The 12,276-nt window shown below is 39.5% G+C and overlaps 2 protein-coding genes across 3 annotated transcripts in view; one reads left to right on the top strand and one right to left on the bottom strand.

Annotated features, from left to right (window-relative positions):
* UBXN4 (UBX domain protein 4) overlaps positions 1-5,731 on the top strand; it is a 32,694-nt gene extending 26,963 nt beyond the window's left edge. For both annotated transcript variants that reach the window (XM_081242313.1, XM_081242312.1), the window contains exons 11-13: positions 1,591-1,722; positions 3,173-3,375; positions 5,067-5,731. In XM_081242313.1, coding sequence (XP_081098439.1) covers positions 1,591-1,722; positions 3,173-3,375; positions 5,067-5,205 — 474 coding nt within the window. In that variant the 3' untranslated portion in view covers positions 5,206-5,731. The remainder of the gene's footprint in view (positions 1-1,590; positions 1,723-3,172; positions 3,376-5,066) is intronic.
* A 3,606-nt stretch (positions 5,732-9,337) lies between these two features.
* Positions 9,338-12,276, bottom strand: part of LCT (lactase) — a gene marked incomplete at its 5' end in the record, with an annotated part of 51,695 nt that continues 48,756 nt past the window's right edge. The window contains 3 exons of the mRNA XM_081242311.1: positions 9,338-9,949; positions 10,575-10,799; positions 11,677-11,900. Coding sequence (XP_081098437.1) covers positions 9,729-9,949; positions 10,575-10,799; positions 11,677-11,900 — 670 coding nt within the window. The 3' untranslated portion in view covers positions 9,338-9,728. The remainder of the gene's footprint in view (positions 9,950-10,574; positions 10,800-11,676; positions 11,901-12,276) is intronic.

Here is a 12,276-nt window from a genome sequence, read left to right as displayed (position 1 = left end):
GTCCTCTATAAAAGATGCATTTTTTCTTAGTCCTCTCTCTGAATTTTCTGCAAGTTGCTTAGAATGCTTTGGGGCTGGCAGTTTTCCCACCGTCTGCCAGTTGGTCAAACCTAAAGATCAATAATCTTTATTTGGCAACAAGTATCTTCTTCAGGAATTTACTTCCAGAACATGGCCTTATTCAAGATCTGAATGGTTGTGAAATTGACATCTTAGAAGAGAAGATATGAGTACTTTCCAGTTAGTTTTTATTCTCTGATTGATTACTTTTTCTAAATGAGGCATCAGATGTCCTTTAGGATCTAGGCTTATTACACGTACCAGTATTTGTTTTACGTATCACTTCAAGATTAAAATTAGGATTCAGACTTTTCTGCTAGACCTCTTCTGCATTTAGTCTGCCATCTCACTTATAGGTCCCAAGAAAAGGATGCCTAAAAAGTTATATGCCTTCTTCCACTGGTGAGCTTGGCTGGACAGTATAAAAAGTTATTTTAATAACCCCTTTCCCCAAGCTTTATAGTAGAATCAACTCCAGATAGCCTCTTTCAACCTTCTTTTGCCTTGGAGCCCCACTTAGGGCCTCTCCAAATGGGGTGCTTCTGCCACAGGTAAGTGAAGAGTGAATCACATGAGTAAAAAAGAAAGATCTTTAATTGCATCAGTCCTATTAGAACTTCATCTCAGTACAGTGACCTAATTTTGTGACCTTATGTTGAGTGAGAACAGTGAGAGGTAGTATGACCTAGAGTAAAAAATTACCAAAAAAAGAAATTAGACTCTTCCCTTGGAAGATTTTATAAGTATAGGTGATTTAACATTGTGAAAGTGACTGTGATGCTTGACCACTGTAACTTCCTGGACCTGGGATTATGTGTGTAGTATGGGTTGATTATGGACCATTTACTCTCTGAGACGAGGAGGAGGCAAAAACTCCTGTCATATGTATAATATGAGGGAAATTCTGGTCTATTCCAGATTTTTAATACAAAATACCTACAATCCAAATGGGTATTTATGAGATATTAATGTAAGTTTGCCAAAGGACAGTGAAAACTCTTAATTGCAAACTGCAGTCATACTTAAGATATATAATTGTTCATTTTTATTCAGTGTATTTATATAGTCTTAGAAACATATTCTTGCTATTTCATGGTCTTTTTTTTTGTTTGTTTGTTTTTTGCGGTACACGGGCCTCTCACTGTTGTGGCCTCTCCCATTGGGGAGCACAGGCTCCGGACGCGCAGGCTCAGTGGCCATGGCTCACGGGCCCAGCCGCTCCGCGGCATGTGGGATTTCCTGGACCAGGGCACGAACCCGCGTCCCCTGCATCGGCAGGCGGACTCTCAACCACTGCGCCACGAGGGAAGCCCTCGTGGTCATTTTTGAGTTTTAAAAGCTTTTAAGTACTATTTGGATTTGATAGCCTCCATATTTTTTGAAGCACAACGTTTTTATAAATGTTTTTTGATTTTACATTTAAGTGAACTTTTAAAATTAAAGCAGTCATTTTGGATGCATATGAGTTTGTAATATCTTACTTTAAAAAGGCTCCACTGTAAGGTTTTAAAACTTATTGTTATGTTACAGACTGTTGGCAACACTTACGGTAATTTTTCATTAGCAACAATGTTTCCCAGGAGGGAATTTACCAAAGAAGATTATAAAAAGAAATTACTGGATTTGGAACTTGCCCCAAGTGCTTCAGTGGTACTGTTGCCAGTATGTATATGCATATATATTTTTTCCATTCTTATAGTCCTGTTTGTTCTGCTCTTGATCTTTTCTTATAATTAGAGGAAGGGAAGGTGAAAAGTGTACTGTGGGTAATTAAAATCCAAATTATCAAAAAATGTTAGATCAATTTATTGTTCCATTATCCTGGGCTTTATATTTGTATTGCTAGTGAGACACAATATAAATTTTCAACTTTTTCCCTCACCTATTTTCATGTACAAAAAATGACCAGTAGGAGAGGAAAAGAAATGTAGAATATTTGCCTAATCTACTGACTTGGTGTCATTTATTTATGTATGAGTATATGACTACTGTTTACCAATTTTTTAAAAAACATTTTAATCTAAAAATAACATTCATTTTTAAACATATTAATCCCATCTGATCCTAACAATATTTTAATCTCTGATTTAAAAAAAGGCTCAGAACCTTAAATAATTTTGCCAAGGTGCCACCTTAAGTGCCAGAGCTGGGATGAGAGCTTGGGTCTTCCATATCTTGGTTAGTATATGGTAGTGCCCCCAAACCCACAGTTTCTCCTTCCGTGCTTTCAGTTACTTGTGGCCAACTGCACTTTGAAAACATTACATGGAAAATTCCAGAAATAAACAATTCAGAAGTTTTAAATTGCGGGCCGTTGTGAGTAGTGTGATGAAATGGTGTGTTGTCCCATCTGGAACATGAATCATCCCTTTGTCCAGCATATCCATGCTCTACATGTTACCTGCTCATTAGTCACTTTCTGGCCCTCTTAGTTATCGGATAGACTGTCGAAATATTGCAGTGCTTGTGTTCAAGGAACCCTAATTTTACTTAATAATGGCTCCAAAGCTCAAGACTGATGATGCTGGCAATTTTGCTAGTCCCTTATTGTGCCTAATTTATAAATTAAACTTTATCACAGGTATGTATGTATAGGGAAAAACATAGTATATGTAGGGTTTGGTACTATCCATGGTTTCAGGCATCCACTGGGGGGTCTTAGAAAGTATCCCCTGCAGGTAAGCAGGGGGACTACTGTAGTTTGCCCAGATCTGAACTTTAGCCCCACACCTAAAACAGTCCTCCAGTAATCAGGATTAATTGTATTTTGAGATCTGAGACCTTTCCCTTTTTAAAAATCATTAAGAAAGACTTTTAAAATCAAAATTGTTAATTTCATTACAAAAGTTTAGTTCTCTTCAAAATAATTGGTTCATTTCACTGAGAAACTACTTTGCAGTTTCTGTGTTGTGATTACTCCTTTAAAGAAAAAGAGCTCCAGGAGTTCCTAGAAGTTTACACAGTTGAAAAACAGCAAAAGATGGCAATTTTACCTTCTTGCAGTAAACTAAAATCCACAGGACTTTTCCAGGTAAAAAAGTTTATCTGGAACCTTGAGTGTGATGTGGTTGGGCTGATGTCGTCTTTATCTAGGTTCTTTCTTAATTTTTAGGCAGGAAGACCAACTACATCCATGGTACCTTCTTCCAGTGGCGACTTTTGGACATTCTTGGGGACAGTACTTTACCCATTCCTTGCCATCTGGAGATTGATTAGCAACTTCTTATTTAGTAATCCTCCTCCTGCACAGACTTCGGTGAGAGCAGCATCATTGGAATCCTCAAACCTTGCATCTTCTGGCAACTCAGAAAAAAGGTATTGTTTGTATTTTCCCCATTTGCAAAATATGTTAGTAATGCCCAGTGCCTTATTCAAAATGAAAAATTTTGTTGTGGATACTTTGCCTTTTCTCTGTATAAGGGGGAAAACCCAACATGTTCTGGGAAGCTCAATACCTGCATTTTCTCAGCCATCTTTCTAAAACCTATTCCATGGAAAGCAACTTCACTGCCACTGATTTTATTATTTCATTTATTGAATTCTCTTTATCCCATAATAAAAGGCATATTTTTTTCAGGTCTAAACAGTAATATCTTTTCTTGTTACCCATGTTTTGTCTGACAAGATACTTCATTAATTTCTCACAGTCGTCTTGTATGATTACTTTAGAGGGATCATTGTGCTGTAGATAATTTAACTGCCTCCTCTGGGTCATTCAGAGAAGGACCAAACTGGATGTTCACTTGAAAATGAAATAACTCTTCAGAAAGTTATTTTGGACTAGTTTCTTAACCAAGAGGCCTTACTTTTGTTGGAGATGGCCGAGGTTTGAATGGTAATACTGATAGACAACACTAATGATCTTAGCTCATACCTCTGTTAAAATTCTACATATTTGAAAGAGGTTTACAGGAAGTATTTTCTTAGAATTCGAGATTATACCCCCTTCTAATAATTAATAGCACAATTTATTACAATATATATCTAGTACTGTTCAATACTTTATTGGGCCATTAATAGCAAATCCTCACACCAATCATATGTGGTAAGTAATGAAAATCCTTGCCTTTGTCTGCTGTAAGGAGATCCCTAATCTTGTGTCCTGTTGACTCTCTAGATGACAATTTGTGTTAATATTGTGACTGGGCTGATGCAGCCTTTATCTTTATTTCTTTCTTAACTATTAAGCAGGAAGGCAAGTACATTACTCAAGTGGGGACAGAGAACTTGTTCTCTAGTTTTAGAACAGCATTCAAACCTAGGCCTTGTTAGGTCTGAATTTCAGAGCTCTTACTGAGCAATGAATGGAAGCATTTCATCCTGAATTACTGTCATATAGAAGAGCTTGCTGTGTGGGTTTCAAAAATTTATTTCAGGTAAGGGAAAAGGTCTTGGGTTGGGGCAAAGGATGGGATGAATGTACATCCGAGCAGGTGAAGCTTCATGTTCCACTACTGGGTTTTGTTTTTCTCTCTCCCTCCCCCTCTAGTGTTGGAGAATGTATTAGCGTAAATTTCACCTGTTTCCTTTCCATTTTCAGATGAAGAACTGTTTGTTCTAAATTGTCCATGCAGAAATAAATCACTCTTAAAGATTCTGAAAGGATTGAAAATTGCTAACTGACTATTTCTGTATATTAAGCTATGAATGGAGTTTGGGATAGCCTCTAGGGTGTGTAAGTTATAAATAAATATTTTAGTAGATACATCAGCTTGCATAAATAATAAAGGAAAGATTTAGATGGCAAGTGGTCCCGGTCTTCTAAAACTTAGTGAGTCACCAAGAAATAACACATGGACAACATGATGTGACTAGTTTGGCTTAGAGAACAGATGAAGTTAACACCGCCAAAAATGTATAAAGTCTAGTACTGCGTTAGTAGATATAATGATCTCCATGGACTTTCCTTAAACTATACTAATGGCAGTTTAAAGGAAATGGCTTTGTGTTACTGCTGTTTTCATTTTATATCATCTTCTTCTTTCCTCCCTCTTTTGTTATATCAGGGAACCAGTCAGAAAAAGAGTGCTGGAGAAACGGGGGGAAGACTTTAAAAAGGAGGGCAAGATATACAGATTGAGGACTCAAGACGATGGTGAAGATGAAAACAACACTTGGAATGGAAATTCTACTCAGCAGATGTAGTGTGACAAGTACAATATGTGCAGTAATCATTGTTTCTCTTATGATTTAATTCAACTAAAATTCTGCTGGAGAAGTGGGACTGCTTTATGTTTTCCAACTCATCTACAAAGTGTCTCTTTATTCCTGCTTAGTGGGTTAAAGTTGTTTAACCTCAGACAAGTCAAGAGATAAAATAACTGGCTGCTAGGTCCTTGTATATGGTAACCAACTGCTAGAAGCCTAAAATAACAAAAGGTCTGTGACAGCCTCCCTTTATCAGCTTTCTTGTTTAGTATTTCATATGCCCATTAGCCCTGTGCTCTCAGATGATATGTTTTGTTTAGGGCTGTTTTGCTCCAGAACTCCTCAGCCCACACAAAGTAACTGGTATGTCACTGAATAATTTGATTTTGAGTCAGAGCGTTTTAACTAGCCAGTCAGATGATAATTTGGGTTTAACTTTTCTCTTCTTGCTCATCAGCTGCAAGCAAAATCTTGTAGTTTTTAATCTTACTTAAACACTGAATAAAAAAATCTTTTCCAAAAATCAGAATGATCTTATCTTTCCTTTAAGTTTTGTTATCCTAGCATCTTTTTGTTGCACAGGGCTCTGTGGAGGTCATGTGTCTCTGATACCCCCTGCCCCCCTGTACTGCCCTGGAACTATCCCAGGAAAGGAGGTGACCACCTTATCTTAAATGTCAGCAGGAAGAAATTTTCTGACACACACCGATGCTATGTTACTGTCTCTCCTAAGTCAGGGAGGCATCGCTTTGTTTGCATAATGTTATGGTCTTTGTTCTCATCGGACAAAACAACTGCTGGTCTACAACTAGTTCTCTGTCTGTCACCTTTATACTGAAGTTTTGCTGTCAATAATGATAATCACTCTTCAAAGAACTGAAGTACCTGTATTGTAGGACAAGAAGTAGGGAATTAAGATCTGCCTTTTGCTCATTTGGTTATTCTTAAGAATTTTAGGTCTTAATCTGACTAACATGCTACTATATGTTTATGGTGGTGGAGACACTAAGAATGTTTGAAAAAGGGAGTAAGTTTGACTGTTCCTCTTCTAATCTTTTGTGTTTAGATTGGAATAGAAGGACTCTGACTTTATTTTGTAATGGGAGGAAGAAATTTTCCCAGAGCAAACCTCGTTTTTCACCTATGAAGTAACACTGACTTTAAAAAATGGTAATAGTGTTGGCAAAGAAACAGTGAGACCAGGTACGTTGTTGGTAGGAATGAAAACTGGGATAATCTTTCTGAAAAACATTGTCAGAAACCTTAAATATTTCATGCTCTTTGATCTAATAAGTTTTTCGAAGGAATGACCATAAGTGCAGGCAAAATTTAGGTATAAACATGTTAAGTTTTATTTATTTTACTTCAGAATTAGAAATCAACTAAATGCCTTCTGCAGAATTAACTTTTGCTGAGGAGAAATGGCACAATACTAATTCAACAATTCAGTTTAACATATTTGTTGAGTACCTGTTATGCGTTCGGGGGAAAAAAGCAGGATACAGAGCTGTAGGTACAGTATGATCTCAGCTTTATAAACACATTTTATATAGAGGTAGTGCTATGTATTAACATAATGTAAAGAAAAAAGAAAACGCACCAAACGTTAATTGTGGTAAGAGTGGTTATATATAATTTTAGTTCTTTTTTGCGTCCTTATATGTTTTCTCAATTTTCTGTAATGAAATTACTTCCATAATTTAAAAAGTGAGCTTGAAAAAGAAACATCTCCAGCAAGCATCCCATTTAAGTAAAGGTTTGTCTTCTTTAAAAACATAGCAATATGTGAATAAAAAACCAAGTTTGCCTTGAAAAAAAATCAAATAGAGATTCGTAGAGAAACGTACATAAAAGAATGATTCACTGTCTTTGAGTAAGAGGATCCTTCCTCAATTTTATAATTTAAAAAGTGTACATGGTAAATTCAAAACTGTATGGAAGGCTATAAAATGACATCTTCCTCTTTGTATTCTATCCCCAGTTCTAGTCCCCAGAAGTAATCTCTATTAACAGTTTCTTTTGTAGTTTTCAGAAAAATTTTATGCATACATAAGCAAATATGTAATCTTTATTTTTTAAATAAATGGGATCATATTATATATATACTACTCTGCATCTTGCTCTTTTACGTACACAGTCTTGAAGATCTTTCCCCATCAACACATAGCTACCTCATTCTCATTAACAGCTGCAAAGCATTTCACTTGATATACTTACCCATTCTCTGGTTGCGTTCATTGGTTATTACAGTTTTTGTGCTTGTGTTGTTTTTCTGTTACAAACATTGCTACAGTGAACATCTTTGGGAAGGTGTCTTCTTAGCTGTGGAAATATACTTGAACGTCACTGAGTCAAAGGGTGTTTGCAGTTTGGATTATAAAAAATGCTGGGGAATTGCCTCCTGTAAAGGCTCTGTGAATTTACAGCAGCTAACAGGTAGGAGGATGTTGATTTCCCCGCATCCTTGACAGCACTGTATTATACTTTTTCATCTTTGTCAACATGATAAATGAAGAACTGTATGCATTTTATATGCATTGTGTTGATTATGAATGAAGGTGAGCATCTTTTAATATTATTGGTTATTTTGATTTATTTTCTGAGAACTGCCTGTGTTTTCTTTCATTTTGTGTTTATCATCTTTTTCTTATTGATTTATAACAATTTTACATATATTAAGAAAGTTAGCCCTTTGTCTAGCATTTGCTATAAATATCTTCTCCCTGTTCATCTTTTGATGAGTATGTTGATGGTAATTTCTTGCCACAGTTTTTATGTGGTCCTGTATCAGCGTTTTTCTTTATGGTCTCTGGGTCTTAAGTCTTGACTATAAAATACTTTTCCCATTTCAGAAAGTAATTTAAAAAAAATTCACCCATCTATTCTAGCATTCTCATGGTTTCATTTTTTTTACATTTACATCTTGTATCTGAGTAAGGGATGCGGCTCCCTTCCCCCCACCTGTGGCTAACATCCTCAAGAGCTAACCTGTGAGCCACCTCCATTTATGGAGTGGTCCATCATCCACCTGCCCCCCGCCCCCGATTTAGCAGGCCGCCTTTGTCATGCATCCTGTTCCCACGTGTGGCTGGTCTGTCTGTGCTCTCTTTTCCTTTGTTGATCTTTCTATTCTCTCTGTTTCAAAACTACTTTTTTTTTTTTTTTTTTTTTTTCCATTTTTTTTTAAGTTTATTTATTCATTTTTTTAATTAGTTTCTGCTTTATAACAAAGTGAATCAGTCATACATATACATCTGTTCCCACATCCCTTCCCTCATGCATCTCCCTCCCTCCCACCCTCCCCAAAACTACTTTTTATAACTAGCTTTATAATACATTTTATATTCTTTTTCCCTCCAGATTTATCATGGATCTTTTCTCAAGTTTGTTTCATGTGAAACTTTGTATTATTCTTTTTCATGTCCCGCCCCACCCCCCAAAAAAGGTATATTGACTTTAGGTATAATTGACAGCTTATATGAATGTCTCTGATACCACTTTTAGAACCGTCTTCACCCCATCTGATAAACTTTTTCTGTCTATTGGTAGGAGAAAAATGCTTGTGCCCCGCAATTCTGACTGTCAGGTTGGGGCCCATGGCAGTGGAACATTTTGATAGGAATTTTCTATAGATACAATTCAGGTAAGGAACACTTACAAGAAGCAAAATTTCGAGTGTGATTGGCCTTTTAAAACCAGTTGAAAACTGCTCTGTTTTTAAAAAAACATTCTCCCAGATATCTAGAAAGAATATATAGACCAAACAAGTTTGAGTGTTCCATACTGTGACTGTCTGATTAGCACCTCCGAGGGGCATTGATAAAGACTTGCTGCTACTCAGCATATGTTTTTTGAATGAGCACACAAATGCAGCGCTTGTGTTTCCCCTGCCCTGTCTCCAAAATGTGCCTGCCAGGGACACTGAGACGTGGCCCTCTGGCCTCCAGAAGCTAACAGCAGAGGATTACTGTGGTGAAGCTATACAAGCGGACAGTCATAACTTCTGTGGAACCTGCGTTCTCAAGGAGAAGCACCCATAGAAGATAGATAGGACACAGTTAATAGCACCTTTTTTAGTTTCTGAGAAACACAAGGTAAGAGTCTGGGAGGGAGCTTGAAGAGAGAGGGCAGGAGATGACACTGCAGTTGATTTTTTTATGAAAAGGATTGCTATGGTTCTTACTAATGTTTTTGCCTTTAAAGTCTCTGAAAATTAAAACAGCCCAGTTCAGTGGCTTACAGAACCAGTAGACGCATTCAGTATCTACTTATTTCCACAAGAGCCACTCGCAGGGTCATCTAATGCCCAAGTGAATTCCTGATACTGGGGCAAGGTGGAGATATTTCCATTTTAATCAGGGACTTGAAATCCTTCAAGTTTAATTAGTATCTAATAGTGCAGAGACTTTTACAAACTCTGTTATGGGTAAAGTATAAGATCCTCAGTGGTCCTGGAGGTGGCAAAGGCTTCAAAGAAACTAGGCCTATTTTGCAGAACTGGAGGAGGTGGTAACTTGAGGTCAGAGTGAAGAACTGTGGCTCAATTCCTGTTCACTTGGTTGTGTTTGCTTTTGCTTGGAGCGCTTACAGTACTTGTAGGACAGAAGTGCCACACCAGAGACTCCAAGAAGCAGTAGAGCAAAGAGTACATACAGTGCTGTCTGGGCCTCTGTTGTACCCAGCCTGAGCCCCAGGAACTGAACGTCCTCTTCTCTCATGGGGCTGGCGGTGGGCTCAGCACCTAGGAGAGGACAACAGAGGCAGTGTGTGCACCGGTACAGACGGAGTTATCAGATGTATGTTAACCTAGATTAAGCCCGAGCCAGATCCTTGCAGTAGAGAAGCTACAGGGTGAGTGCATTGCGGAGGTGACGATACGAATCCTTCACACTGAGTTATGAGCCTCTGAAGGAAGTCACGTCGTTTTAGTTTTGAAGCATCTCTCTCAGTGATTAGAGTATAATCTATAATTGTCTCTTAATTTGTATAGTAATTTATACTTTTTCAGTCACTCAGCAAACATTGGCCACCTTACATTGTGCCAGGCACGGTGTTTGATCCTTGCATCGGCCCAGTGTTCGCCTAGTTTCTTGCCTAAGGCTGCACGGCAAGTTAGTCGTAGGGCTGGGACAAGAATCTAGACCTGCTGTTCCCAGACCAGGGCCTAGTTTCTCGATGTAACTTTAACCCTAATTCCTTTGTTCCATCCTAAGAATGTCTGGAGCATTCAAAGAACAGAAATGTTGGCTGAATGAATGAAGGGGATGGAGAGGCAGAGAGGAGGGTAGTAAACTAGAAGAAAATAGAAACAGGCCCCCTCGCCCCTCACCCCTCTGGCTTTTGTCCCTCCCAGAGCCACGTCTCACCTTCCTGCAGACAAGGATGTGGCCCTGCAGCGGGGTCAGGGAAGCCGTGGCACCGGACTATGGAGGCGTAGAACTTGGCCGACGCTCTGGGGATCCTTGGCAGAGAAGTGTCGGTATAGTTCACGAAATGCACACCGAACTTCTCTGCGAAGCCTGTGGCCCACTCAAAGTTGTCCATCAGAGTCCAAACTGTGTATCCTCGAAGGTCCACCTTATCCTGCACAGCTGCCCAAAGACAGGCCCCAGCCTGAGCTTCCCTGGTCTTCCAAGACACCTTTCCACCAGGCCTACTGAGGCTGTGCCTGCCCACAGCTTTCCTACAGTCCCTGCATGCAGGTCAAGGTGAGCTTTTTTCAGCTCTTTAAGAGAGCTGCCCACCCTTTGCATTCAGGAATCGTTAGCTGGTCCTCGATGGGTGCTACTGCAGAGCCATCTGCATTTTCTAGAAAGGCTCAGCCCTGAATGGGAGTCAGGAACATGGGTAGACTAAATTAATCCTCCTGGGTCATCTGTAATCCTCCTTGTCTTCACATCATGGGTTATTGGTCTTGGACAGAGCCTTAGAGTGTTAATGCTCTTCCCTATAGAACAGTGGCCCTTGGAAAATATTTTATCTGGAATAAGATTTTCCAATCGTTCCTTTTTGCTGCTGCATTGCTCATTTTCTTTTACTCAGCATTACCATTTCCGTGTCATAGTCCCATCCCAACTTGTTCTGCTGAGCTAAGGGCCTCAAAAACTTTTGCCTGGGGAACAAAAGATCATACAACCCCTCCAGCCCATTCCACCTGGCCCCTGCCCAGACTGTCCTCAGGAGGGGACTGCTGTTCAGGGACATTGACACCAGAGGATCAAGCAGAGCAAATGACAGGCCAAGAACTTGCGTCTAGCTGTATCAGGCAACAGGGTTTGCTTGCTGAGCTTAAATCTAGGAAGGAAGAATCTTAGTGTGCAGCCCCAAAGGCTTAAACCCAAAAGGAGCTAGAAACCTCATCTTTCTCATCTGGGGCTTGTGGGTGCAGTACTGCCCTGACTGCAGACGTTAGCATATGTTTCCAGCAGTGAAAGGTGCACTTGGAGGAAGGGCGGGGACCTGGCATACCTTTGAGCGCCTCGTTGATGTAACTGCGGAGGTAGTAGATCCTAGCAGTGTCGTTGAGGTCTGATTCTTCCCGCTGGGACACTCCATTTTCTGTTACGTAGATTGGGGGGTTGTTGTACTCCTCCTTTAACCAGTTCAGGATCCTCCTGAAGCCGAAAGGTGTCATCTTCAGCCAGAAGGAGCCAGAATCTGGCCAAGAGCGATCTGTGATGGAGGCAACTCCCCTACGAGTTCAAACGCTAAGGATTAGGTCTCGATTTGTAAATCCCAAGAGGCCCTCTGCACAAAACGTAAAACAGGATACACTAGAAAAAAACCTAGATTTTGCCTAGACTCGAGAGAGTCGTAGCTACACCTAGAAGAGTCAAAAGGCCTCAGATTCTCTTTTCACTAGTTGTAGTGGCATCAGTCCGTGCTGGTGTAACTTTGGACAGGCCACCTAAGCTCTCTGTTTTGCTTTCTACCTGTACAGAGGAATGGTCTTACTCATGGATCTAACCCTCCACGGCTCTGTTAACAGGCCACACCTCACATTAGATGTGAAAGGGCTCTGAGCTTCCCTTACCATAATCTCCCATGGGATGCGAGTGCTATGTCTTC

Source organism: Mesoplodon bidens, assembly GCF_964165515.1.
Source record: "Mesoplodon bidens genome assembly, chromosome: 8".
NCBI lineage: Eukaryota > Metazoa > Chordata > Mammalia > Artiodactyla > Ziphiidae > Mesoplodon > Mesoplodon bidens.
The sequence above is the reverse complement of the archived record's forward strand: the minus strand, read 5'-3'. Positions and strand labels throughout refer to the sequence as shown.